This window comes from Leucoraja erinacea, chromosome 6 (genome assembly GCF_028641065.1).
Source record: "Leucoraja erinacea ecotype New England chromosome 6, Leri_hhj_1, whole genome shotgun sequence".
NCBI classification, from domain to species: domain Eukaryota; kingdom Metazoa; phylum Chordata; class Chondrichthyes; order Rajiformes; family Rajidae; genus Leucoraja; species Leucoraja erinaceus.
This window is the reverse complement of record NC_073382.1, coordinates 15583921-15609443: the sequence shown is the minus strand read 5'-3', so window position 1 is coordinate 15609443 and position 25523 is coordinate 15583921. Positions and strand designations below refer to the sequence as shown.

Genomic DNA, 25523 nt, shown 5'->3' with positions numbered 1-25523 from the left:
GAGAGTGGGAATGTGTTACTGAGAGGGAGAGGATTGCTCATGAGTGTCCAAAATGAGAGAGCCGGAGGGAAAGGTTGAATAATTTACTCTTGTTTCTGTTTCCTTCCTTAAGTACGTACGGAGAACATATATGCTCTTGGTGCTAAGAGGTTAGGATTGGAGGAATGCAAAGACCTTGAAGGTTGTGAGGCTGGAGGAGATTAGGGAGAGATTTGAAAATCGCAAAGTCAATGTTAATATAAAAGCAGAGTTAGACACAAATTACTGAAGTCAGTCAGCAGGTCAGCATCTCTAAAGAAAAAGGATGGGCGACATTTCTGGTCAGAACCCTTCCTCAGACTGGGTCAAATTAGAGTAGGTGAGTAGAAAAGATAAGGTGGTTGATATCCCGCCGACAGTTAGAATCGAGAACGTCTAAAGAGGGTAGAAGGCGTCTGGGGGAGTCCGAGAGGAGGAGGATCGTTTGGGACTGGAGAAGGGGTCATTACTGGGTGGTGAGAACTCCTTCCCACTGAAAACGGCACGGAGGTGACGGAAGAAAAGCTCTACACCATGGTGGGGGCGAGACCTTTATTGAGGACAGACTGTTCTGTATCGGAAAGGAGGAAGTCAGGGGGGATGGTGCACACATGACAAGGGGTGCGGGTGGGGGGCAGGGGAGTGGGCGGAGGTTTAGACAAGGTACTACGGTGGGGGGGGGGGGGGGGGGGGGGGGGAATGATAGGGTTCGGAGAGGAGGGGGCCATAAAATGGAAGCACCTTGGATCATGCAGTACAAGGATTAAGTAAGTGGGTGAGGTGAGACATGGTACTCACTGGTTAGGATGGTTCTTCGCTTACACTGCTGATCCACTCCTCCTTGCTTCTTTCCTGAGACTGTGAAAGGCATCTCAAAAACAAACCGCTGAATGTTGTGGCTTTTCTCAAAATCGGTTTTCCTGTCCTGCATTTCCTTCTCGTCGAGAAACGGCGTCACATACGTGACTTGAATGTAGGCAAACTTTGCATCCAGGTCTTTTGGATTGACCTTGGTGGAAAGAAAATAACTTCATCAGAGAACACTGGGGCAAGTAAAGCCAGATATTTTCGCCAAGGATAAGAATTAACATTTTGGCAGAGGAGCAAACCTTGCTCAAGTACTGACTATGAGATTCACAGAGGTATGCAAAAGTATAAGCAGTAACTGAAAACAAAAGACTGCAAATGTTGTAAATCTAAAGTTAAAACTGAAATTTCTCAGCACGACAGTGCATCTTTGACCTGAAATGTTAACTCTGCTTTTCTTCCCTTAAATGCTGCCTGACCCACTGAGTACTTTCAGGATTTTGTTTTTATTTTTAGCATATTCTGCAACTGTAATCATAACTGCAAGTCTATCAATGCAAATTCCCTCTAGTTTCCATGCTGAGCCTCAGTATCGAACCCATGGAATCTTGGTCATCTAACTATGATATGATACGATACAACTTTATACATCCCAGGAGGGAAATTGATCTGACAATAGTTATAAAAACACAAAATACATGAAACATGAAATTAAAGTGATGAGTGGAAAGGATTGGGGATGTGCAAAGATTGGCGAGGGGAGGGGAAGGGGAGTCAGTCTCATATGAACTAGCCATTCATTTGATCAGATGCATGTTCGGAGTTCCCCTGGGCTCAGTGTGTTGGCGACCAAAGCTTCTTTTGATCAAAGACCTGAACCCTGGTATAAATGGGTGCCACGTCATCGAAGGAAAACGAAAAGCATGGACGGAGATCGCCAAGAATGTTTGGACAGGCTGGGGAACCAAGCAGAAACAACGCTGATGAGATTTGGTGCAGGGTTGGCATCAACCATTGGACTGGTGGGAGGAGGAATGAGGTAAGAGGGAACACCTTCCAATAAAGGTTTGTACAGTACAAAGTCAAGCAACCCAACACACCAATTACTTTAATGGAATCGGACCAGCAGATTTTCTTGATTATTAGATGTCATTTCTCATTATTGCCTAATTCATTTTTTTTTAAAGATGTTGCATCAATTTAGATGTCTTAATACATTTTCCAATGAACCAGATAAGTTAACAGGGCTCTGTGAGCGGAAAGGGAATGTTGAAACCGAGGGCGCAGGTGAGCATTCAGGGCCTGGGTGAGTTGGAAGGCTGTGCTGAAACTAGAAGTGGGGCGAGTTAAAATGGGCCAATGCATTGCTTTACCCTGTCATATGAGGAGTGCGAGATTGTCTTGTTTTTAAAAAGAAATTTGCTGAACTGTAAATGTCCATCATTTGTTGAAAAGCATTCAGGACAGTTTTTCTCTCCTTTATTCATGAGGACACTGTGGAGAGCGGCCCCTCCCTAATCAGAAGGTTTTCACAAACTGCTGCTGCAATCTTTATGGCTAAATGCCCAGCATAAAATGTACAGAAAAATAAAATTCATGATTATAGATTACTCTTACTGGAGCTCATTGATTGAACAGTAAATCCATTCACTTGTACAGATCCCTAGTGAGACCACACCTGTTGTATTGTGTGCAGTTTTGGCCTCCAGATTTAAGGAAGGACATTCTTGCTATTGAGGGAGTGCAGCATAGGTTCACAAGGTTAATTCCCGGGATGGCGAGACTGTCATATGCTAAGAGAATGGAGCGGCTGGGCTTGTATAATCTGGAGTTTAGAAGGATGAGATGGGGTTTTATTGAAACATATAAGATTATTAAGGGTTTGGACAGGCTAGAGGCAGGAAACACGAATCCGATGTTGGGGGAGTCCAGAACCCGGGGCCACAGTTTAAGAATAAGGGGTAAGCCATTTAGAACAGAGATGAAGAAACACTTTTTCACAGAGAGTTGTGAGTCTGTGGAATTCTCTGCCTCAGAGGGCAGTGGAGGCCAGTTCTCTGGAAACTTTCAAGAGAGAGTTAGATGGAGCTCTTGAAGGTAGCGGAGTCAGGGGATCTGGGGAGAAGGCAGGAACGGGGTACTGATTGTGGATGATCAGCCATGATCACATTGAATGGAGGTGCTGGCTTGAAGGGCCGAATGGCCTACTCCTGCACCTATTGTCAGTCAGGAATTCACCCATTGTGGAGAGAAGATATTGAGAAACAATAGCCCATATTGGGTGGAGAGTTTGAATTGAGCACGTCTTGCAGAAGTGTTGAAGTTTTGGAAATTCCCATTACTACACAATAACTTTAAGCAAAACAATGCCTCCAGAAAAAAAAGGCGTGTGAATGATAAGAGTAGGATTACCCAAGGTGGTGGAGGTTTTGTAATAGGGTGGCACGATGGAGCAGCAGTAGAGTTGCTGCCTTACAGCGCCAGAGACCCGGGTTCGATACAGGTGCTATGTGTATGGAGTTTGTAAATTCTCCCTGTGACCTGCGTGGGTTTTCTATGGAATCTCGGGGTACCTTTCACACTGCAAAGACGTACAGGTTTATATGTTTAATTGGCTTTGGTAAAGTTGTCCCTAGTGTGTGTAGGATAGTGTTAGTATGAGGGGATCACTGGTTGAGGCATACTCAGTGGGCTGCTGGGCCTGTTTCTCTAAACTATCTCTAAATTAAACCTCTTACCTTTCCATCATCATAGATTATCCTTACATTCTCCGAGCCAAACTTGTCTGAATAAAGCTTCATGAGGCGCTGGGAGATCTCAGACAGCTGAGTCAGCTTTGGCTCTTTATAGATGTACTCCTTTCCATCCTCATCTTCAAAGAAGCCCTGTCAACAATGACGTCAGGAAAATTGAGTGAAAAGTACGCAAACATGTGGACACACGAAACATTGAACCAAAGTTAAACCAATCAAAAACTTGAAGACAGTAAACAAAAGATTCTCCAAAGTCTCCTCAAGACCACTGTTAATGCCAACTGCAAAACACAAAGTGCCGGAGAAACGCAGCGGGTCGGGCAGTTTCTGTGGAAGGGATGGATGGATGACATTTTGGGTCAGAACCCCTTCAAGAAGGCTGAAGGATTCTTCAAGAAGGGTCCCAATCAAAAACGTCACCTATCCACTCGCACTACAGATGCTGCCTGACCCACCGAGCTCATCCAGCACTGTTTTGCTCAAGATTCCAGCATCCGCAGTTTCTTGTGTTTCCATATTAATGCCAACTGATTTCACATCACTTTTTTTCATGGATCTCACCGATACTAATTTCCAGGTTTAGGATTCAAACTAGTCAATGCCAGGACATTTTATTAGACTTGGTTTTGTTTTACAATATGTTTTAGGAGGCTAGCCTGGGGAGGAGAATCTGGCTGCTTTTGTACTTCCGTGAAACAAACAGATGCGAGTTCGCTGGCCATTTTACACAGAAACATCCAGAACTGCTTTTCAGGTTAGTGCAAGGTCACCACATTTGAATTGCAAAGCTTGGACAGGAGAGGAGTAATGAATGGGATTATTTCACAAATCACAGACAAGACGTTGCAACCAAATTAATCAAAGACATTTTGCAAAATGTGTTAAAGATTTTTGTTTTAAGACAAGACACGGATTATGAAAAGTTACTGTTGTTTTTAAATTCAAATGGAGATCTGAAGTTAATAGTCTCCTTTTTGTTAAGCAATTTAGGAGAATTTAATAACGTATCTGTAGTAGCATTGGCATTTGGGCAGTATGGTTTCTCCAAACGAGAAGCAAGCTTTGTGATAAGCTGCATGGATATGATGCAGTCACGGTGTTCATAGTACCTCACCAATATTGGACCTCAAAAGCAGTCCATGTTGCGTGGCTCAGAGAGTGTATGCCAGGGATTCATTGTCTAGATTCAGAACCTGAAGTGCAGAATTTCCCAAAACCCTCAAGGTAGGCTCAGAATTGCATAAAGGTACGCGGGGCATGGACGTAAACCGATCTCAATGCAGACAAATAACTCCAATTTACAACTGGGGGAAGCACAGGCATCATTCCAGTTTTTGGAACAGAACGGGTGCGGGTGATGTGGAAGAAGTCTTCGAAGAACAGATGATAAGCTGACATAAAAATACTATCCACGGCAAATCAGACCGCCTTTTAATGCAGCAAGGCGTACTGCATCACTTGCGACACCATCATGGATTTACCTCCACATCTCTCTCACTGTCTGTAAACTGGTACTGCTATAAAGGTTATAAAAGACAAAGAACAAAAGCGATAATTACATTTGTTCCGAGCATTCGCGCTAGAGGTAATCACCTAAAACTAAAAAAAACACACCAAACTTAACAACCATCAAACTACAATGTTAACCGTTTAAAGATGTTTTTTTCTAATGGTGATGTATGTCAATGGATAGTGGAATGCAGAGCCTAGTGTTCCACACTTCTACATGCATCACGATGGACAAAGCAAGGCAGTGAATGGCCTAAACACGTCACCTCTTCCCCCGACAGTTACGTTTAAGGTTATGACCGCAAAGCAGACAACTTCAGAAACAAGCTAGCAAGGTCACACACCACCACACATGAAGAGCTCACAGCTTACATGGAAAGAGTTGCTGCAAAACTTACCGCTGCCTTCAATAAGAGAGAAGGGTGAAAAGGAAAAGATTAGTGAAAAGACTCAACACAGGTTCTCGGGTGCTACAGAGAAGACATGAGCAACATTTTTCATCTAGGTTACTTATTTGTCCGTACAGAGTTTGTACGTTCTCCCCATGACCGCGTGAGTCATGGAGAGAACGTACAAACTCGCCTCGTCCATAACCTCTAACCTCGCCCATACTTTGACAGCTAGGCACCTGTCAAAGCAAAGCCACTGTTTGGTCTGAATGTCTATTTCAATTTTTAGACCTATTTTAGATATGGTAATTTTAATTTTTAAAGCTATATGTATTTATTCTGTTTTTATCAACTGCACTGATGGGAACTGATTGAGAAACAATGTTTTCGTTTCATCTGTGTATGTAAGTACTCAGTTAAATTGACATTAAAGTAAATACTGATACTGATACTGAGTTTTCCCCGGGTGCTCTGGTTTCCTCCCACACTCCAAAGACGTACAGGTTTGTAGGTTAATTGGCTTTGGTAAAAATTGTAAAAAAAGTCCCTATGTGTAGGATAGTGCCAGTGTACAGGGATTGCTGGTTGGCGCGCACTTGGTGAGCTGAAGGGCCTGTTCCCACACGATATCTCTAAACTATTTATGTGTAATTTACAAAAAAAAATCAATGTTCAAAAATCAGTCAAGAGTTGGTTTTCCTCCAACTCTCGCAGCCTTTTACTTTTCACTGAATATTATTCTCCTGTAGAGACAGTGAAAGCATACGTCCTTTCATCAAACACCTTGACACCTCTGAGAGATTAAGCTGTGAATACTTAAGGTTCCCAGAGTGCTAAAACCAAGGGAAATCCTTACCTACTGCAGTTTCTTTAAGCAACACAGGGGACTATTCGGTTCATTGCATCTGTGCGAGCTCTTTCAGAGAACATGAAAATTAGCCCCACTCTGCCATTCTTTTCCCGTGGTACCTTTTCTCCCTTTTTGAGCATTTCCAAATCCCTCCGATTGTTCCTGTTGAATCTGTTCCCACTTTCAGGTAGTGGGTTACACAAAAAAGCTGGAGAAACTCAGCGGGTGCAGCAGCATCTATGGAGCGAAGGAAATAGGCAACGTTTCGGGCCAAAACCCTTCTTCAGACTGATCGGGGGCGGGGGTGGGTGGGGACAAGAAAGGGAAAAGGAGGAGTAGCCAGAAGGCTGGGGGATGGGAGGAGACAGCAGGGGGGCTGCAGATTTGGCTGTGGTATCGAGTCTGGGTAAGAATGTGGTCGTACAGTTGGAGGGCAGGAGGGATCACAGATGGGGGACAGTTAGAGAGGAGGTTGTGAAACTGTCTCCGAAAAAAGAGGAGAACTCTTCAGCCCATCCCTTGCATTTGCTTAGCTATACACAGTGTTTAAGAGGGAACAGAGCTGTACGATTACCAAACAAGCTTAGAAACTCACTACAGCACATTAAAAATACAACGTTTCACCCGCCCAAAAAAGCAGACTGATCGGGGGCGGGGGTGGGTAGGTGCCAAGAAGTCGGAGGGAGTTCCCAGAAGGTGGGGGATGGGACCTCTGCGATTTTCTTGTATGCTGCAGATGTGGCTGTGGTATCGCGTTTGGTAGTGGTGGAGCAAAATTTCATCATCACTGGGTTGTATAACTCTAGAAACCCAATACCATTGACCAGTGTCCGCTGATTCCGCCCACAAAAGGTGGTTTCTCAGCAAACCTTTATCATACATTAAACATTTTTTTTTTTTTTTTTTATCTGTCCAAACAATTAAAGCTTTGAAAAAACAGTCAGCCCATCCCATGCATTTGCTTGCTATAAAAACAGAGCTGTACATTCCAAACATTAACCACTACAGACATTAAAAATACTCACCTGCCCAAAAAAGCCAACTCGAAAGTAGGTGCCAAGAAGTCGCTTTCCCGTGTGTGTGACCTCTGCGATTTTCTTGTATGCCTGATGGAGCGTTTCGAAAGATGGGCAAGTTTCTGTATCATTTATAAAGAGAAACACATTAAACCTCTCTCGCCTACAAAAATAGCAAAGCTTGGATACATTAAACATAAAACATGGATAGAGACTGAAGAAAGGAGACTTGTTAACATCATATGAGTGCAGGCCCCAGGTGGGACTAAGGGGAAACTCCAACACGATTGTGTTTTCAACGTAATCCAGGACCACTCATGCCCAGGTCATTCTCCCTTCTCTCCTCTCCCGTTGGACAGATGATATAAAAGCTTGAAATCACATACACCGATTCAGAGGTGGCTTGTATACCTCTTATCAGATTACTGAACAAATATTCATAAGCAAAGGTACACAAAAATGCTGGAGAAACTCAGCGGGTGCAGCAGCATCTATGGAGCGAAGCAAATAGGCAATGTTTCGGGGCGAAACACTTCTTCAATCTGAAGAAGGGTTTCAGCCCGAAACGTTGCCTATTTCCTTCGCTCCATAGATGCTGCTGCACCCGCTGAGTTTCTCCAGCATTTTTGTGTAACTTCAATTTTCCAGCATCTGCAGTTCCTTCTTAAACACTTCATAAGCAAAGGGATGTATTCATGCCACCGCCCCCCAATCTACCTCATTGCTTCCCTTCCACTTTTCTATATCTGCTATATCATTTTTATTTTCTATATTGGGGGAATATGAATGGTGACTTTGTAACAATCTGAAGAAGGGACCAGACCGAAACATTCACCTATCCATGTTCTCTAGAGGTGCTGTCTGGCCCGCTGAGTCACCACAACACTTTGCGACTTTTTTTCTAATATAATTCCATCTTTGTTTGTGCTTGTTCAGACAACAGAAAATACATTGACCGTAACATGTGAACTGTTGTTGAGCAACATCCAGTCTGCGATATAGAAGGTATAAGGTGGGTTTATTTTGTTCCCCGACCCTGCCACCTGTGTGGAGGACCACGTTCACTCACCTCAAACTCCTGCCTTTCCTCATAGACCGGAATAATCAGTTTGTAAACATTGGTAATAAGTTCGTAACGCTCTGCTTTCCAGAGTCCATCTGCACACTGTTCCAAAAGCTCCATCAACACATCCTGTGAAAACACCAGGCAAAGTATACATTTTCAATGTAATCTTCTAACTGCTATAGAAAATCGCCAAAAGTAAAAGAGGTTATTCAGCCATCAAAGCAATGTGCAGGAGCTCTCCAATCAGTTCCACTCCCTCATCTTTTTGCATTGAATCTGCTTCCACTGTCTTTTTAGTCAATTTTTCCTGACCAAACTACAAGAAATAGCAACGGGAGGAGCCACAGCCCTCGTGCTTGCCCTGTGCCATTCATTACATCATGGCAGATATTTTAACTGAGCACCATTTTCCTGCTTTAACTCCATGTGGCCAGATTTCCATAATATTTAAAATATCTAAAATTTGTCTTCAAATAAAGAAATAACTAATTTTTTTGTAACAAAATGTGTATTTGGCATCTAGATAAAGTCAAGAGGAGGCCATTCAACCCCCTGTACCTACTACACCATTCAATAAGGTCATGACTCTTCTATCTCAGCACCACCTTCCTGCATTAACCTCAAACTCCTTTTTTTTCTTCCTTAATGTTCAACAGTTGTCATCAAAACACTTGCCCTCTCACCGCAAAAATCTGTTATCCACCCTCCTCATTCAGTGACAGGGACTAATCAAAGGAGAAGATGGGACATTTCTAGGCAAAGAAGAGGTTGTCCACTATCTCTGTGAGGGGGTGAAGCATCACTGGCCTCAAGCCCCCATTACTTTTCCTGTTGCGTTCTTCAGCTACCCTGACCTGAATCACCCTAAAGATTTAAGTGATTCAAACACAACCTAGTATCTGTGCAATTTGAGTCTTTTTTCTTTCAGCTGTTTCAACTAGTTATTAGAGGCGGCACGGTGGTGCAGCGGTAGAGTTGCTGCCTCACAGCGCCAGGGACCCGGCTTTGATCCTGTCTATGGGTGCTGTCTGCACAGAGTTAGTATCTTCTCCCCGTGACTGTGTGCTTTTTCTCCGAGATCTTCGGTTTCCCCCCACATTCCAAAGACATGCAGGGTTTGTAGGTCAATTGGCTTGGTATAACACATTTTTTAAATTGTTCCTTGTGTGTGTTGGATAGTGTAAATGTGTGGGTATCGCTGTTTGGTGCGGACTTGTTGGGCCGAAGGGCCTGTTTCCGTGCTGTATCTCTAAACTAAATTATGCTTAACCCAGACTTCAATGTTAATCACAGCCCTTTACATTGAAATTTAAACTAACACTTCTGTGTCTCCAGCCTCAGCAACATTTGGCCAATTAACTGAAAAATAATTACTAAGAGATGAACAGGTGTCCATGAAACTGATGAATTAGAGTAATACAGCATTGAGACCGTCCCTTCAGCCCAGCGGGTCCATGCTAACAGCCAAGTACCCATCTATGCTCATCCTAATGATCAGCACTTGGTCCATGGCCTCCTATTCCATGCCGACCTACATGCTGCAGGTAGATAGGTCATAAATGTTGTGACAATCTCTGGCTCTACCACCTCGTCAGGCAGTGCACTTCAGATTCCAATCATCCTCAGGAAAAATAAAGTGCTTCATAAATCCTCTAAACCCTATACTTCTTATCCTAAACCCATGCACCCATGTTCTAGACTCTTCTGATAGGATAAAAGATGTCCTACTATTTCCCCTGCTATGCCCCTCATAATATTATCTCTCTCAGCCTCCTGATCCAAGGGAAAAAAAACTAAGCTATCCAGTCTCTCCTCTAAACTGAAACACTAGCTGGTTTGGAGGGATATGGGCCAAATGAAGGCAGCTGGGATGGGACTTGTTGGTCGGTGTGGGCAAGTTGGGCCGAAGGGCCTGTTTCTATGCCGTATGACTCGATGGCTCTATTCAGGTGAATCTCCTCTGCACCCTCTCCTTGGGGCAAGTTTTAAAGAAGTCACGTATGAGAGAAGGAAGAAGGATTTCGAAGAAACGCCACCCATTTCGGCCGCTCCAAAGGATTGCGTCCCTTATCCTTAAACAATTTGTGACCCCTACGTGTTCAGGGACTTCCCCAAATCTTTAAAAAGAAAATAGGAAGGACATTATTGCCCTAGAGGGAGTGCCAGAGATCATGGCTGATCATCCAGATCCTGATGCCTTCTCTGGGATGACCCATTTAGCCAGGACATGTCTCCCTCTTAAATATAGCCAATGAAGAACCTTCTAGACTGTGGATAGACTTGGTTTATACTCTCTAGGAATTTAGGAGATTCCCCAGAGGGGAAATCTTATAGAAACTTACAAAATTTCTTAAGGGGTTGGACAGGCTAGATGCTAGGAGTACAAGATTGTTCCTTCGATGTTGGGGAGTCTGGTGAACCTCCAGGACAAGGGGGTCACAGCTTAAGGCATAAGGGGGAGACCTGTAAACTGCAGTAGAACTTCCTGCTCTTGAAACCAGATTATGATATGCAGTACAGGTACAAACTTTTTTCACACAGAGAGCTGGTGAATCTCTGCGAAAAGCTCTCTGCCCAACTTGAGGGTAGTCTGAGTACTGTAGCGTTCATTGGAGACTATATTTAAGAAATGTTAGTCAGTTAGTTTGGAGGGCTTTTAGATGTGGCCCCCCTACCTGTGGCGGGGAGCAAGGGGATGCAGAGGGTATGGTGGGGCAGCGGGCGGCAGGTACGGGATAACTGAGTGATGCGCTCCATCAGCCATGATCATATTGAATGGCGGTGCAGGGCTCGAAGGGCCCGAATGGCCTCTGGAGCGCTCCTGCACCTAATTTCTAGCGTGTTTCTATGTTTCTAACATCGGGAATAATCTTCATGCATCTAGACTATCCAACCCCTTAAGAATTTTGTAAGTTTCTATAAGATCCCCCCTCAATCTTCTAAATTCTAGCAAGTACAAGCCAAGTCTATCCAGTCTTTCTTCATATGAAAGTCCTGCCATAGAGTTCCCAGGAATCAGCCTGGTGAACCTTCTCTGTACTCCCTCTATGGTAAGAATGTCTTTCCTCAGATTAGGAAACCAAAACTGTACGCAATACTTCAGGTGTGGTCTCACCGAGACCCTGTACAACTGCAGTAGAACCTCCCTGCTCTTGAAAGCAGATTATGCATATGCAGTAATTTGTAGAAAGGGGAGAAATGCTTGGAAAGCAAATGTTTCAATGATGTAGGTGGGTGTGAAACTGAGACAAGACTTCCGTTGTGAAGTGTGGTCATTGATTAAGGTAGGAAACACAACAGTTGATTTCTACCCAGCAAGAACCCACACATAAATGAAGTAATGGTCTTCTGCTTTCATTCCAACAGCACTGTGTGGGAGACAACCATTGCCAAGGAGAATGGGGAGAATCGATCTCTCTTCCACTCGACGTTGCCATGGGAACAGACTACCTCAGTTTAACATCTCAGCTGAAGAGCAGGTTGTTGAAACAGCAGGTACTAGCACTGGTACATTGGGCTGAATGGCCTGCTTCTGAGCCATACCACTGTAATAGTTTGAATTTCTGTGCAAATGAATTGGCTGATGTTAATACGCAACATTATGAAAGAGCAATAATTTGCAAAGTAAAGAAAATCGGCAAAGCCTCTAGTGTGATAAAAATGTAGCCGCAATATAATCTGAATATAAAAATGAAAACCTGTGCTATAAATATTTTTACCACATAATCAATTGCTTCTGTTATAAAGATAGGGCATGCAATAAAAATAAGGATGATTAGCAATAAAAATGGTCACAGCAAAGAAATTATGAAGAGTGCAGCAAAGATTGCAATGTTTATAGTACTGCTTTGTTTACCGTGGCCCAACTGTGAAAATCTAATTCGCTGAAAGTGAACTATCAAGAAGGGATGAGCATTACACCTCAACCCAAAGCCACTTGGTGCCACAGAAGGTGGTCACATTCAATCAACACAGTCAGATTCATACAGCATGGAGACAGGTCCTTTAACCCAACTTGCCCACGACGACCAAGATGTCCCACCTATGCGTTTGCCCCATGTCTTTCTAAACCTTTCCTATCCACGTATCCCACAGTTTATGCATTTGGAATCGGAAGGATTGACGTAAAATTTTACAACTTTCCTCTCTGTGACTTACTGTATTTTCCCAATTTTTCAAGATTCAATTCAATTAGTCGCCAAAAAGCCCAATAAAATCTCTGAGAAACACTGGCGCATTTTGAGTGGGGCTGGAATTTAAGACGCAACCTCTGGATGGCTTCTAGTTTAAGAGGGTAGAACAGAGGTCAGGCCAGTGACAAAGGCACGGATGAAGGTTTTTAACAGTGGTTGACTTGGAGTGGGAATGAAGTGGCCTGTCAATCCGGTGCTGTCGGTTTAACCCGGTGGGACAAGTAGAGCTGAGCTGGCATTAGCGCTTCTTATCCACGCTGGCTGTAAGCCTGGGCCACCACTGCTCCGGGCCGGTGTCCCGTCAGCCCAGGGTCACCCCGGACATCTCCGGCCGCCCCCAGACAGGGATGGGACTCTTGGGAGGGGACGGGAGCGGTTCAGTAGCAATTCAACAATGCTTGCAGCGCTGGAGACCCAGGTTCGATCCTGACTACGGATGAATCGCAGGTCTGTATACATGCAGCAGCACAGATGCCGAGAATGTTTATAGTGACAGATCCCATGATTCCTTGCGTGTTTCGGAATACCGAACTCGCTTATTCCACAGATTCACCACCCTCTGACTAAAGAAATTCCTCCCCATCTCCTTCCTAAAAGGACGTCCTTTAATTCTGAGGCTATGACCTCTAGACCTAGACTTTCCCACTAGTGGAAACATCCTCTCCACCTCCACTCTATCCAAGCCTTTCACTAATCTGTACGTTTCAATGATGCCCCCCTCTCATTCTTATAAACTCCAGCGAGTACAGGTCCAGTGCCGCCAAACGCCCATCATATGTTAATCTACTCATTGCTACTCAGTTGACGGACTTTCAGAACAATAAAATGAAACTTCTACAGCTGACTCAGGAGAGATCAATGGCCAGATCACACTGAGAGTGGCAATTATCAGTAACTCAAATCAACCCTGCAAGCAACTGGTTTAATTAGGTTGACTATGATATTGTCGATGATTAACATTTGTTGCAATTACTTGGAGATAAAAGGTTAATAGTCCATTAAAGGCAACGTGAGTTTTTGAAACAGCTGATAATTGAATTTGCAACATCAGTGTATTCTTATCTGCCCCAAAGTTTGCTTACAATGTAGATTCTGCAGTCACTGATAACAAGTCAGGCTGCAAAAAAATTGTACCTCCCACGTCTGCCACTTCAGTCCCCAGAATATTTCCATGCCAGCACTGAGGCAGTGCTGCACTGTTGGAAATGCCAACTTTCAGATGTGAAACGCAAAAGATCCCAGAGTTCTAGGTCAAAAAGCTAGTTTCTCCTTCATTCAAAGGATGGTGGGTGTATGGAACGCACTGCCAGGCGAGGTAGTTGGCGCAGGGACTATAAATATGTTTAAGAAACAATTAGACAGGTACATGGATAGGACAGGTTTAGAGGGATATGGGCCAAACGCTGGCAGGTGGTACTGGTGTAGGTGGGACATGTTGGTCGGTGTTGGCAAGTTGGACCACGCTGTATGCCTCTATGACTCAATATCACCAGCATAAGCTCAGTATCATGTTGACACTTTAATTCACTCTCACTCTGATCTCTGGTTTGTGGCCTTTAGTTTAGAGATACAGCACGGAAAGAGGCCTTTCGGCCCACCGAGTCCGCACCGACCAGTGATACCCGCACATTAACACTATCCTACACACACCAGGGACACTTTACAGTAATGCCAAGCCAATTAACCTACAAACCAATACGTCTTTGAAGTGTGTCTTTGGAGAGGCAGCAACTCTACCACCGTGACGCCCAACAGTGGACACTCTAAAAAGATCCTTCTTTGACCATAAAACACTTCAGAACACAGAGGTTGTGAAGAACACAAGAGTAATATAAAAGTCTTCTTATGGAGCTATAAACTTGGAAGATTAATTTATTTTGAGGGAGACTGAAGCGAGAAGATATATTCAGAAAAACATCAATTCAGTTCCCACACTTTATTGTAGTGTTATGCACCCCATAAAAAGAAAGTCACATCCAACCATTATCTAAATTATATGGAGCCATCAAAATAGACAGCCCATAGAACAATCAATGTTCCAACACACATAGACAGTACCAATCAGATCTGTGTCTTGGCAGAACAGAAGCACTGGAGGAAGAGGTGTAATTTGGAAGGAAGTATTACAATAGCAGGATGTGGGAATGCTCGGATCAACTCACCTCATTGTAGTGGACATCTTGCATTCCTCCATCCTCCATCATTGCTGCTTCTTCATCTATGTTGGGTGTGATCACCTTAAACGCCGAGCAGCCTTGTTTAAATATACCTGGAGAAAGAGAGCAACATTAACATCAGAGTTCATCAACCCATTGGTCTGTCCACGTGCTATATTGTACAACAATTCATCTGTGGCGTGCTATGAATATAAGAGCACGTCTGGGGAGCGTTGCCAAACTTGGAACTTGGCTTAATTTTGAAGAGCTTTCCGGGTCAGCAAGAACAGAGGTGGCACAATAGTTAGGGTCAGGACATGTGTTTAGGTTAGATTAGTTCCACTTATTATTGTCATGTGCACCATGGTACAGTGAAAAGCTTTTGTTTGCATGCTATCCAGTCAAAGAAAAGACCATAAATGATTACATTCAAGATGTCCACAGTGCACAGATAAAGGGCACAACATTTAGTGCAAGTTGTAGTCCAATAAAATCAGAATAAATCTGTAGGAAGGAATTGCAGATGCTGGTTTAGGCCGAAGATAGACACAAAATGCTGGAGTAATTCAGCTGGACAGGCAGCATCTCTGGAGAGATGGAATGGATGATGTTTCGGGCCGGGACCCTTCTTCAGACAAGTCAGATTAAAGATAGCTCAAAGGTCTCCATGAGGTCTCCAAATGAAGAAGGGTTCCGACCCAAAACGTCACCTATTCCTTTTCTCCAGAGATGCTGCCTGACTTGCTGAGTTCCTCCAGCATTTTGCGTCTGTGCCCAATGAGGTAGATGGGAGTTCAGGAACGCGCTCTAACCTGATTAGAGCTGGGAAAAAACTATCCCAGAATCTGGAGTTATGTGTTTTCAAACTTCTGCACTTCTTGCCTGATGGGAATGGGTAGAACCAGGTGCACAGCAGAGTGTTGGGACCTGGAAATGTAATTATTCTGCACAAGCTGCCATCTGATCTCCCAGATATTCTCAGAGGTGAGACTCATGGCTAAAGCTTTTCCATTTCCCACTCAAAGGTGCTCCTTAAACTTCCCCAAAAAACGAGTGTTTGGTCCAATTTGTTCCCACTGACCGAGATGTCTACAAATATACGTTCATTCAGCTTCAATTCAAACCCATCTCTCCTCTTTACATCAAACATTGTCTGTCCATTTCCCTCCACAGATCCTGCCATGCCCACTGAGAAATGTCACAATCTCATATCCACACCCTTTGAAGGCAAAAGCAGATAATACAAATTTTCTTTGGATTATTCAAGGTGTCCAAAGGCTATCTTTTTTCCACTTTTATTCCAGGCTAGGATTTTTATTCCTTGGGGCACTGAGGGGCGATTCATAGAAGGGCATACATTATGAGGGGAAATAGATAAGGTGAATACACAGTGTCTTTTACCAAGGGTAGGGGAATCAAGAACCAGACAGCATGCGAATGTTGGCTTTGATAACAAGAGGATTTCAGTATAGGAGTAGAGAGGTTCTTCTGCAGTTGTATAGGGCTCTGGTGAGACCCCATCTGGAGTATTTTGTACAGTTTTGGTCTCCTAATTTGAGGAAGGACATCCTTGTGATTGAGGCAGTGTAGCGTAGGTTCACGAGATTGATCCCTGGGATGGCGGGACTGTCATATGAGGAAAGATTGAAAAGACTAGGCTTGTATTCACTGGAGTTCAGAAGGATGAGGGGAGGATCTTATAGAAACATATAAAATTATAAAAGGACTGGACAAGCTAGGTGCAGGAAAAATGTTCCCAATGTTGAGCGAGTCCAGAACCAGGGGCCACGGTCTTAGAATAAAGGGGAGGCCATTTAAGACTGAGGTGAGAAAAAACATTTTCACCCAGAGAGTTGTGAAGTTGTGGAATTCCCTGCCACAGAGGGCAGTGGAGGCCAAATCACTGGATGGATTTAAGAGAGATTTAGATAGAGCTCTAGGGGCTGGTGGCATCAAGGGATATGGGGAGAAGGCAGGCACGGGTTATTGATTGTGGACGATCAGCCATGATCACAATAAATGGCGGTGCTGGCTCGAAGGGCTGAATGGCCTCCTCCTGCACGTATTTTCTATGTTTCTATGTAACATAGGTTTACGGTGAGAGGGGAAAGATTCAATAGGATATTGAAGCACAATGTCTTCACTCAGAGGGTGGTGGGCATATGGATGGAGCTGCCAGAGGCAGTAGTTGAGGCAGATGCAATAACAACATTTAAAATACATTTGTGTAGGTACATGGATAGGAATGGTTTACAGGTTTACAGGCCAAACACAGATAAATGGGACTAGCTTAAATGGGGCAGTTTAGTTGGCATGGATGAGTTGGGTTGAAGAGCCTGTATGACTCTAAATTGGACAAAAGTCACTGAGAAAAATAAAGAATAATTTACACTTGTCATGGCAAGAGGAAATCAGGTGAAATGTACTCATGACCTCTAGTGGTAACTCGTGTTTCTTTGGCGTTACATTGAAAAGCTATACATTATTGTTTGGTGGCTGGAAGATAATTCTCCCCCCCCCAAAAAAATCACATCATCATTGCTGTATAAAATGATGTTTTCAATATACGGAAGCGTGTGCACATTGCACATCTCAGTGAGATCCAGAGCACAACCATTGTGGACAATATTTGCATCTTTAGTGTTACTGCAATTCTCTTGAATGTTTGAAGCCCTCCAGCAGGACAAAGGTCTTTACTTTAAATTAAGGATTCAGTGCGGAAACAGGCTCTTCGGCCCACCAAGTCCACGCCGACCAGCGACCACCCCTGTACACTAGCAGTATCCTATACACCAGGGACTGTTTACAATGTTACCGTCCAATTAAACCTCCAAACCATTCCGTATTTGGGATGGGGGAAGGAAACGGAGCACCCAGACGAAACCCACGTGGTCACAGAGAGAATGTACAAACTCTGTACAGCCAACTCAATAATCTCCCAAACAACCCAACAACAGAAAAAGGTTTGCAGCAGCATAATTATATATATATATATGCCATTCCGTGATTTGCAGAATTGCAAAAGGAAATAAGATTACTTTTATTTAATAAAGGCAATGGGGTTTGGAAGTCAACAACTCACAGAATGGCATGAATATGCTCTGCTATTTAATCATATTGTCACAAAACCTCTGCTAATGGCTGAAGTGGATGGTATATTCACTTGTTGGATTTCCATTAGGTTTTAAACAACAAAGGAACTCCAACATCAGGATCAGCTGATATCTCAGGTTCAGCTGCACTCAACACAAGTATTACAACTGAAGATTACACTATGGTCCCCGACTGCTCTGAAGACCAGCATCATCTGGGCAATGTACCCTCCTCGGAGTTACAAGGTGATGGGTTCAAGTTCCACTCCAGAACCTCAAACTGTGTGAGGCCTGGATAGAGTGGATGTGGAGAGGGTGTTTCCACTACTGCGAAAGTCTAGGACCAGAGGCCATAGCCATAGAATAAAACCTTTAGAACGGAGATGAAGAGGAAAATATTTCATCAGAGGGTGGAGAATCTGTGGAATTCACTGCCACAGAAGGCTGTGGAGTCCAAGTCAATGGATTATGGTTGTGCAGAGTTTGACAGATTCTTGATCAGCACGGGTGTCAGGGGTAATGGGGAGAAGGCAGGAGAATGGGGTTGAGAGGGAATGATAGATCAGCCTTGATTGAATTGCGGGAGTGGATGATGGGCCAAATGGCCTAATTGTGCTCCTATAATTTATAAATTTATGAAAAAACACAGAAACCTGGTTCAACTCCCGGGTGCAGTCCTGAGGGAATGCTGCACTGCTGGAGGTCCTGCCTTTCTTGGTAGATATTGAGCCAATGCCATTTCTGCTTAGTGCATACAATGGTTCCAGTTAGTAAACAAAGTAGTGGAATTCTCTGTAGTGTCCTATAGGCAATATGTAACCTTCCAATTGCGTTAATAATCTAGATTATTAATCAACACATTGATAGTTTTGGAATCTTGCTGGGATGAAGAGAGGTAGTAGGGATCTCTTCATTACAGCAGGGGCCCCACTGATAGTAAAGCATTGTAAAGGATGCTTGGAGATAATAAGCTCCACAACCAGATCTTTCTAACGATTGCAAAGATACCTGATAAATATTCTATTCCTTTCTTCTAAATTCCTCCATAGCTACCACCACTTTACCCCAGTAATCTCTAGCCTACAATCTTGAGATCTCTGCTTATTTTTTGGCCAGTTGATAATTCCAAAACATAGTGATTCCTCTGCTGACAGCTGTCTCTTCTGCTGCTTGGCTCCTGGGCTTTGGAATTTCCTCTCTAAATTTCTCTATTCTTCTTCTTAAAACCTACCTTCCAGCTGAAGGCATGATTGATTTGCACTTCTTCCAATCTAGTGCACTGCATTCAGTGCTCACAACGTTTTCTCCATAACACTGGAGCAAGACAAACAAGATTTGTTGATCGCTTTACAGAGCACCATTTTGTGCACGTCTTCCAGTTGCCTGTTTCTTTAATTCTGCTTCCCACTGTTACTCTGACCTTTTACACTGTTCCCACAAAGCACAATTAATTATGAATGGACAAGTCACAGACATTCATTCCGAAGAGGAAGAAAGACTCCAAGGGGAGTAATGCCCCTGTCCCACTTAGGAAACCTGAACGGAAACCTCTGGAGACTTTGCGCCCCACCCAAGGTTTCCGTGCGGTTCCCGGAGGTTGCAGGTGGTTGTCGGAGGTTGCAGATTTGGAGACCGACAAAAACTTCCGGGAACCGCCCGGAAACCTTGGGTGGGGCGCAAAGTCTCCAGAGGTTTCCGTTCAGGTTTCCTAAGTGGGACACGGGCATAAGGGGCAACCATGGCTGACAAGAGAAGTCAGTGGCAGTATAAAAATAAAAGAGCAGAAGAATAACATAGCAAAGATGAGCGGGAAGCCAGAGAATTGGGAAACATTTATAGCGCAACAGAAGATAACTAAAAAGGCAACACGGGGAGAAACGATGAGGTACGAATGTAAGCTAGTCAAGAATATAAAGGAGGATAGTAAAAGCTGACATGGATAGAAAATTGGTTGGCAGACAGGAAACGAAGAGTAGGGATTAACGGGCCCCTTTAGTGACTAGTGGGGTACCGCAAGGCTCGGTGCTGGGACCGCAGCTATTTACAATATACATTAACAATTTAGATGAAGGGATTAAAAGTAACATTAGCATGTGCAGATGACATAAAGATGGGTGGCACTGTGAACTGTGAGAAGGATGCTATGAGGATGCAGGGTGACTTGGACAGGTTGGGTGAGTGGGCAGATGCATGGCACATGTGGATAAATGTGAGGTTATCCACTTTGGTGGTAAAAACAGGAAGGCAGATTATTATCTGAATGGTTGTCAAGTTGGGAAAAGGGGAAGTACAACGAGATCTGGGGGGTCCTTCTTCATCAGTCACTGAAAGTGAGCATGCAGGTACAGCAGGCAGTGAAGAAACCGAATGGCATGTTGGCCACGAGGTTAATTCCCGGAATGGCGGGACTGTCATATGTTGATATAATGGAGTGGCTGGGCTTGTATACTCTGGAATTTAGGATGAGAGGGTATCTTATTGAAACATATAAGATGTTTGAACCCGCTAGAGGCAGGAAACATGTTCCTGATGTTGGGGAAGTCCAGAACCAGTGGCCACAGTTTAAGAATAAGGGTTAAGCCATTTAGAACAGAGATGAGGAAAAACTTTTTCACACAGAGGGTTGTGAATCAGTGGAATTTTCTGCCTCAGTAGGCAGTGGAGGCCAATTCTCTGGATGCTTTCAAGAATCTCTGGAATTCTCTGCCACAGAAGGTAGTTGAGGCCAGTTCATTGGCTATATTTAAGAGGGAGTTAGATGTGGCCCTAGTGGCTAAAGGGTTCAGGGGGTATGGAGAGAAGGCAGGTACGGGATGCTGAGTTAGATGATCAGCCATGATCATAATGAATGGTGGTGCAGGCTCGAAGGGCCGAATGGCCTACTCCTGCACCTATTTTCTATGTTTCTATTTTTCTAAGAGAGAGTTAGATAGAGCTCTTAAAGATAGCGGAGTCAGGGTATATGGGGAGAAGGCAGGAATGGGGTACTGACAATAGACAATAGGTGCAGGAGTAGGCCATTTGGCCCTTCGAGCCAGCAACGCCATTCAATTTGATCATGGGTGATCATCCCCAATCAGTACCCCGTTCCTACCTTCTCCCCATTTCCCCTGACTCTGCTATCTTTAAGAGCCCTATCTAGCTCTCTCTTGAAAGTATCCAGATAACCAGCCTTCACCACCCTCTGAGGCAGAGAATTCCAGACTCATAACTCTGAGAAAAAGTGAGAAAAAGTGTTTCACCGTCTCCGTTCTAAGAACTGATTGTGGATGATCAGCCATGATCACAGTGAATGGCGCTGCTGGCTCAAAGGGCCGACTGGCCTACTCCTGCACCTATTGTCTATTACATGCTACATTTAGCATTAACTGATAAGGAGCCTTTGTTATTTGCTTCAGAGCTGGCCAGTTCTTATCAACGGCATTGTGGCGCAGTGGTAAAGTTGCAACCCGACAGCGCCAGAGGCCCAGGTTCAATCCTGACTACGGGCGCTGTATGTACGGAAATTGTACTTTCTCCCTGTGACTACTCCCGTTTCCTCCCACATACCAGCGACATACAGGTTTGTGGGTTAATTGGCTTTGGTATCGATTGTAAATTGTCCCTAGTGTGTAGAATATTGCTGGTGTACAGGGATCGCTTGTTAGCATGGATTCAGTGGGCCGAAAGGCCTGTATCTCTAAACTAAACCAAATCAGTCTCTTTTACAAATGCCACTTGACCTGCTGAATATTTCCAGCATTGTCTGTCTTTATCTTAAAACCAACCTCTGATCAAATTCCAGATCCTGCCTTGATATCTATATTTCCCTATGTGCTTAATTGCCAATCGTATCTGGAAATACAGGTTTTGAGTGACTAATAATTCTTCTCCCAAAGCATTAGTTAAAAGACATAGCACACCGGAAAATTAATCGTTAGCAGGCCACTGAAAACATATCTAACAAAAACATTGCAACCAAGGAAACAAAGATGTTAGGTTTCCTGCATCAAAAAATCACTTCCAATCCTAGCCCCTCTGCTATCCAAACTGAGGCATACAGCACTGAAAATATATTCTACACATAACATCCAGGTGAGCCATCCTCCCACCTCACAACTTAGCGGCACGGTGGCGCAGCGGTAGAGTTGCTGCCTCACAGTGCCAGAAACCTGGGTTCGATCTTGATCGTGGGTTCTGACTATACGGAGTTTGTACGTTCTCCGTGTGACCTGTGTGGGTTTTCTCCGAGCTCTTCTGTTTCCTCCCACACTTCAAAGACGTACAGGTTTGTAGGTTCATTGGCTTGGTATAAATGTAAATTGTCCCCGGTGTGTGTAGGATAGTGTTATGCCCCTGTCCCACTTAGGAAACCTGAACGGAAACCTCTGGAGACTTTGCGCCCCACCCAAGGTTTCCGTGCGGTTCCCTGAGGTTTTTGTCAGTCTCCCTACCTGCTTCCACAACCCGCAACCTCCGGCAACCACCTGCAACCTCCGGGAACCGCACGGAATCCTTCGGTGGGGCGCAAAGTCTCCAGAGGTTTCCGTTCAGGTTTCCTAAGTGGGACAGGGTCATTAGTGAGCGGGATCGCCGGTCCCGAAGCGGCTTTTTCCTGCACTGTATCTCTAAGCTAAACGAAACTCTTTGTCCATTTTTTTCTGGGTGACTGTACATCAAGTGCTCACCCAGGTACATTTTGAATGTGCGGGAGATTTCTGTCCCACCTCTATTTCAGGCAGTTAAATAAAATTGCTGTCAATGAAGTATAAAAACTAGTGTCATCATGAAACGATGAGATGGTTGTAAAAATATATCTGCCGCACTGATGTCCTGCAGAGGACAAAATCTGTGGTTCTTGCCCAGTCTGGGTGAATGGGCGAACCCAGACTCAACAATAGCATTGAATCATACAGATTGGAGACAAGGCCTTCAGCTCACCATTTGTACTAATCCCATTTTAAACTTTAGACTGGCACTCTCCGACGCGCGAGGGACAATTTACAATTTTACCAAAACTAATTAACCTACAAGTAGGAGAAAATCAGAGAAAACTCACATGGTCACAGAGAGAAAGTACAAACACCGTACAGATGGCACCCATTGTAAGGATCAAAGCCGGATCTCTGGTGCTGTAAGGCAGCAACTCTACTGCTGCGCCACTGTGACACTCTTTTATTCTCAATGCATGCCCATCTATCACCCTCCTACAGAAATCTAATATAGCCAAATAATCGTCTAAACCGCATCTCTTTGGGGACAGGGTGGACTGGAGGTCAGGATTGAACCCGGGAATCTGGAGCTGGGAACCAGCAGCTCGACCCCGCGGTGTAAATATTTATTCTCCATCCAAAACGTTCTAGCATTTATGAATTCCGTACGGGTGAATTCCTGTGACATGGGGATACACACACGGTGCACACTTTATGTACGGTATATCTTTCTTTCAGTGAGACCGTAACATCCCCACCCCCAAAATCGACACCCCAAGGTATTTTGGGAGACCCAAGATGTCCGCCTTACCTTTCCTCCTGAGGTATTCGGCCACCAGAGCTGCCACATGGACGTAGCACATGGCCGCCTGCATCCAAGACAAAAAGAGACAAACTACCAGTCAGGAACTGCGACAAAGTTAATAAAAAGGTAGAGTTGAAAGTAGGACGATAGAGGCTGAAAGAAAGCAAGTGACACTCTCTCTGCATTAAGACTGAATCCGTAAAAAAATTACTTTGCTTTCACCACTGAATTAATGGTTCGAAAATAATTCTGGGTAACTTTCTAGGCAAATTGGTTCCAATTCATTAATAGTAATTAAACAAGGTTATGTAATGCCAACAAGGCCTCATGTGGGCTGCACGCTTGTTTTTGTCAAGAGTCATGGGTTCAAATCTCATTCCAGACAGATTCCAGGCCAATAGTTCGATGCCGTACTGTGGGAAAGCTGAACTTACACCAAGGCTGCCTTTGGAATAAGATATTAAACTTGAGGCCCCATCTGGTGTCTCAGGTGGATGTCACGTTCCTTTGCCAAGAACAGGGCCGTGTGCAGGTCAATCAACATCACAAAGGCACGTGGTAGTGTTGTGGAGAGATATAGCACGGAAACAGGCCCTTCATTCGACCGAGTCCAAGCCAACCATCAAACACCCATTTATGTAAACTTACAAAATTCTTAAGGGGTTGGACAGGCTAGATGCAGGAAGATCGTTCCCGATGTTAGGGAAGTCCAGGACAAGTGGGCACAGCTTAAGGATAAGGGGGAAATCCTTTAAAACCCAGATGAGAAGAACTTTTTTCACACAGAGAGTGGTGAATCTCTGGAACTCTCTGCCACAGAGGGTAGTTGAGCCCAGTTCATTGGCTATATTTAAGAGGGAGTTAGATGTGGCCCTTGTGGCTAAGGGGATCAGGGGGTATGGAGAGAAGGCAGGTACGGGATACTGAGTTGGATGATCAGCCATGATCATATTGAATGGCCGTGCAGGCTCGAAGGGCCAAATGGCCTACTCCTGCACCTAATTTCTATGTTTCTATGTGCGTCCTATATGAATCAATTATCTAACTATTAATCTCACCACTTTTGTGGAGCCTGTTCTTCACAAATCAGCTGCCACATTTCTGAAACTTTATATTATGAACATGCCCGGAATGCCTTGATGTTGGGAAAGACACTACAAAAATGAAAGTAAAAGAAATGGAATAACAATTCAGGAAAGGAATATCAATTCTGGTTGATTTTACCTCGGAGAGATCCCCGTTCTTGACATGGATTTTTGCCATGCTGTCCAGCCAGGTTTTCCTCAATTCTGGAGTGCTCGCGTAGGACTTTGCCAGACTGTACTGAAGATCCACCAGCATTTCCGGATCATTTTCATGCTCTTTCATTTGAGCGGTGGCCATCAGCACTGTGCGAATGCGTTTGGTTAAGTCTTTGACCTCAGACGGGAATCCTGTACACTACAACCAGGGCAATAAATCATCAGGTCATTCTGATCATGTGAACCCTCTGCAAAGAAAATGATTCAGGGCTTTCCCTTCAATATTCCATCATCATCATCATCATCCAGTGCCCATCTAATGCTTTTCTGAAAGCCCCGCATAATTCTGTCAGGAAAAAAAAGAATCCCAAAATTCTAAAGAAGGGAATGTGAGATTGTGGAGAAAAGTGGAGGCAATGGTTTTGGAACTTTTCAAAGATAGACACAGTGCTGGAATAACTCAGCAGATCTCTGGAGATAAAGGATGGGTGACGTTTCGGGTCGGATCCTTGTACAGCCATGTACAGCGGCAGTGAGTAGATAGGGATGTTTGGTGACCTTTTTGTGTAACTTTGTCGGTGCCTAGGTGAGGTTTGCTACATGATTTTACTGGGTCGTATGCAAAACAAAGCATTTCACTGTACTCGGGAACATGTGATAATAAAGTATCAATGAATCACAGAGGAGTTCAACAGTGATCCATGAAAATGGAGACACAAGCCCGACTGATCGCAAGTGCGAATAATTAAACAAGTAGAGCAGACTCACCTTTACAGCTCTGTCACTGTTAGCACAGTTGTTAATAATAGCCAACGACTGCTGGAATCGTGTTCCTCCAATTCCAATCACATCAGCTATTAACTGGCTGACTGCAATGATCACCTGTAGAGCAAGCAGCCGGTTTAAAGATCCAATAAGCACCGACTTCTCAAAATCT

The 25523-nt window shown here is 44.1% G+C and overlaps 1 protein-coding gene across 1 annotated transcript in view; it reads right to left on the bottom strand.

The window, feature by feature from the left end:
- LOC129697932 (dedicator of cytokinesis protein 9-like) overlaps nt 1-25523 on the bottom strand; it is a 317261-nt gene that overhangs the window by 19392 nt on the left and 272346 nt on the right. Inside the window, 11 exon segments of the mRNA XM_055636668.1 lie at nt 817-1027; nt 3564-3710; nt 5060-5095; nt 5486-5491; nt 7352-7449; nt 7452-7464; nt 8412-8534; nt 14764-14870; nt 23352-23409; nt 24570-24785; nt 25355-25468. Coding sequence (XP_055492643.1) covers nt 817-1027; nt 3564-3710; nt 5060-5095; nt 5486-5491; nt 7352-7449; nt 7452-7464; nt 8412-8534; nt 14764-14870; nt 23352-23409; nt 24570-24785; nt 25355-25468 — 1129 coding nt within the window.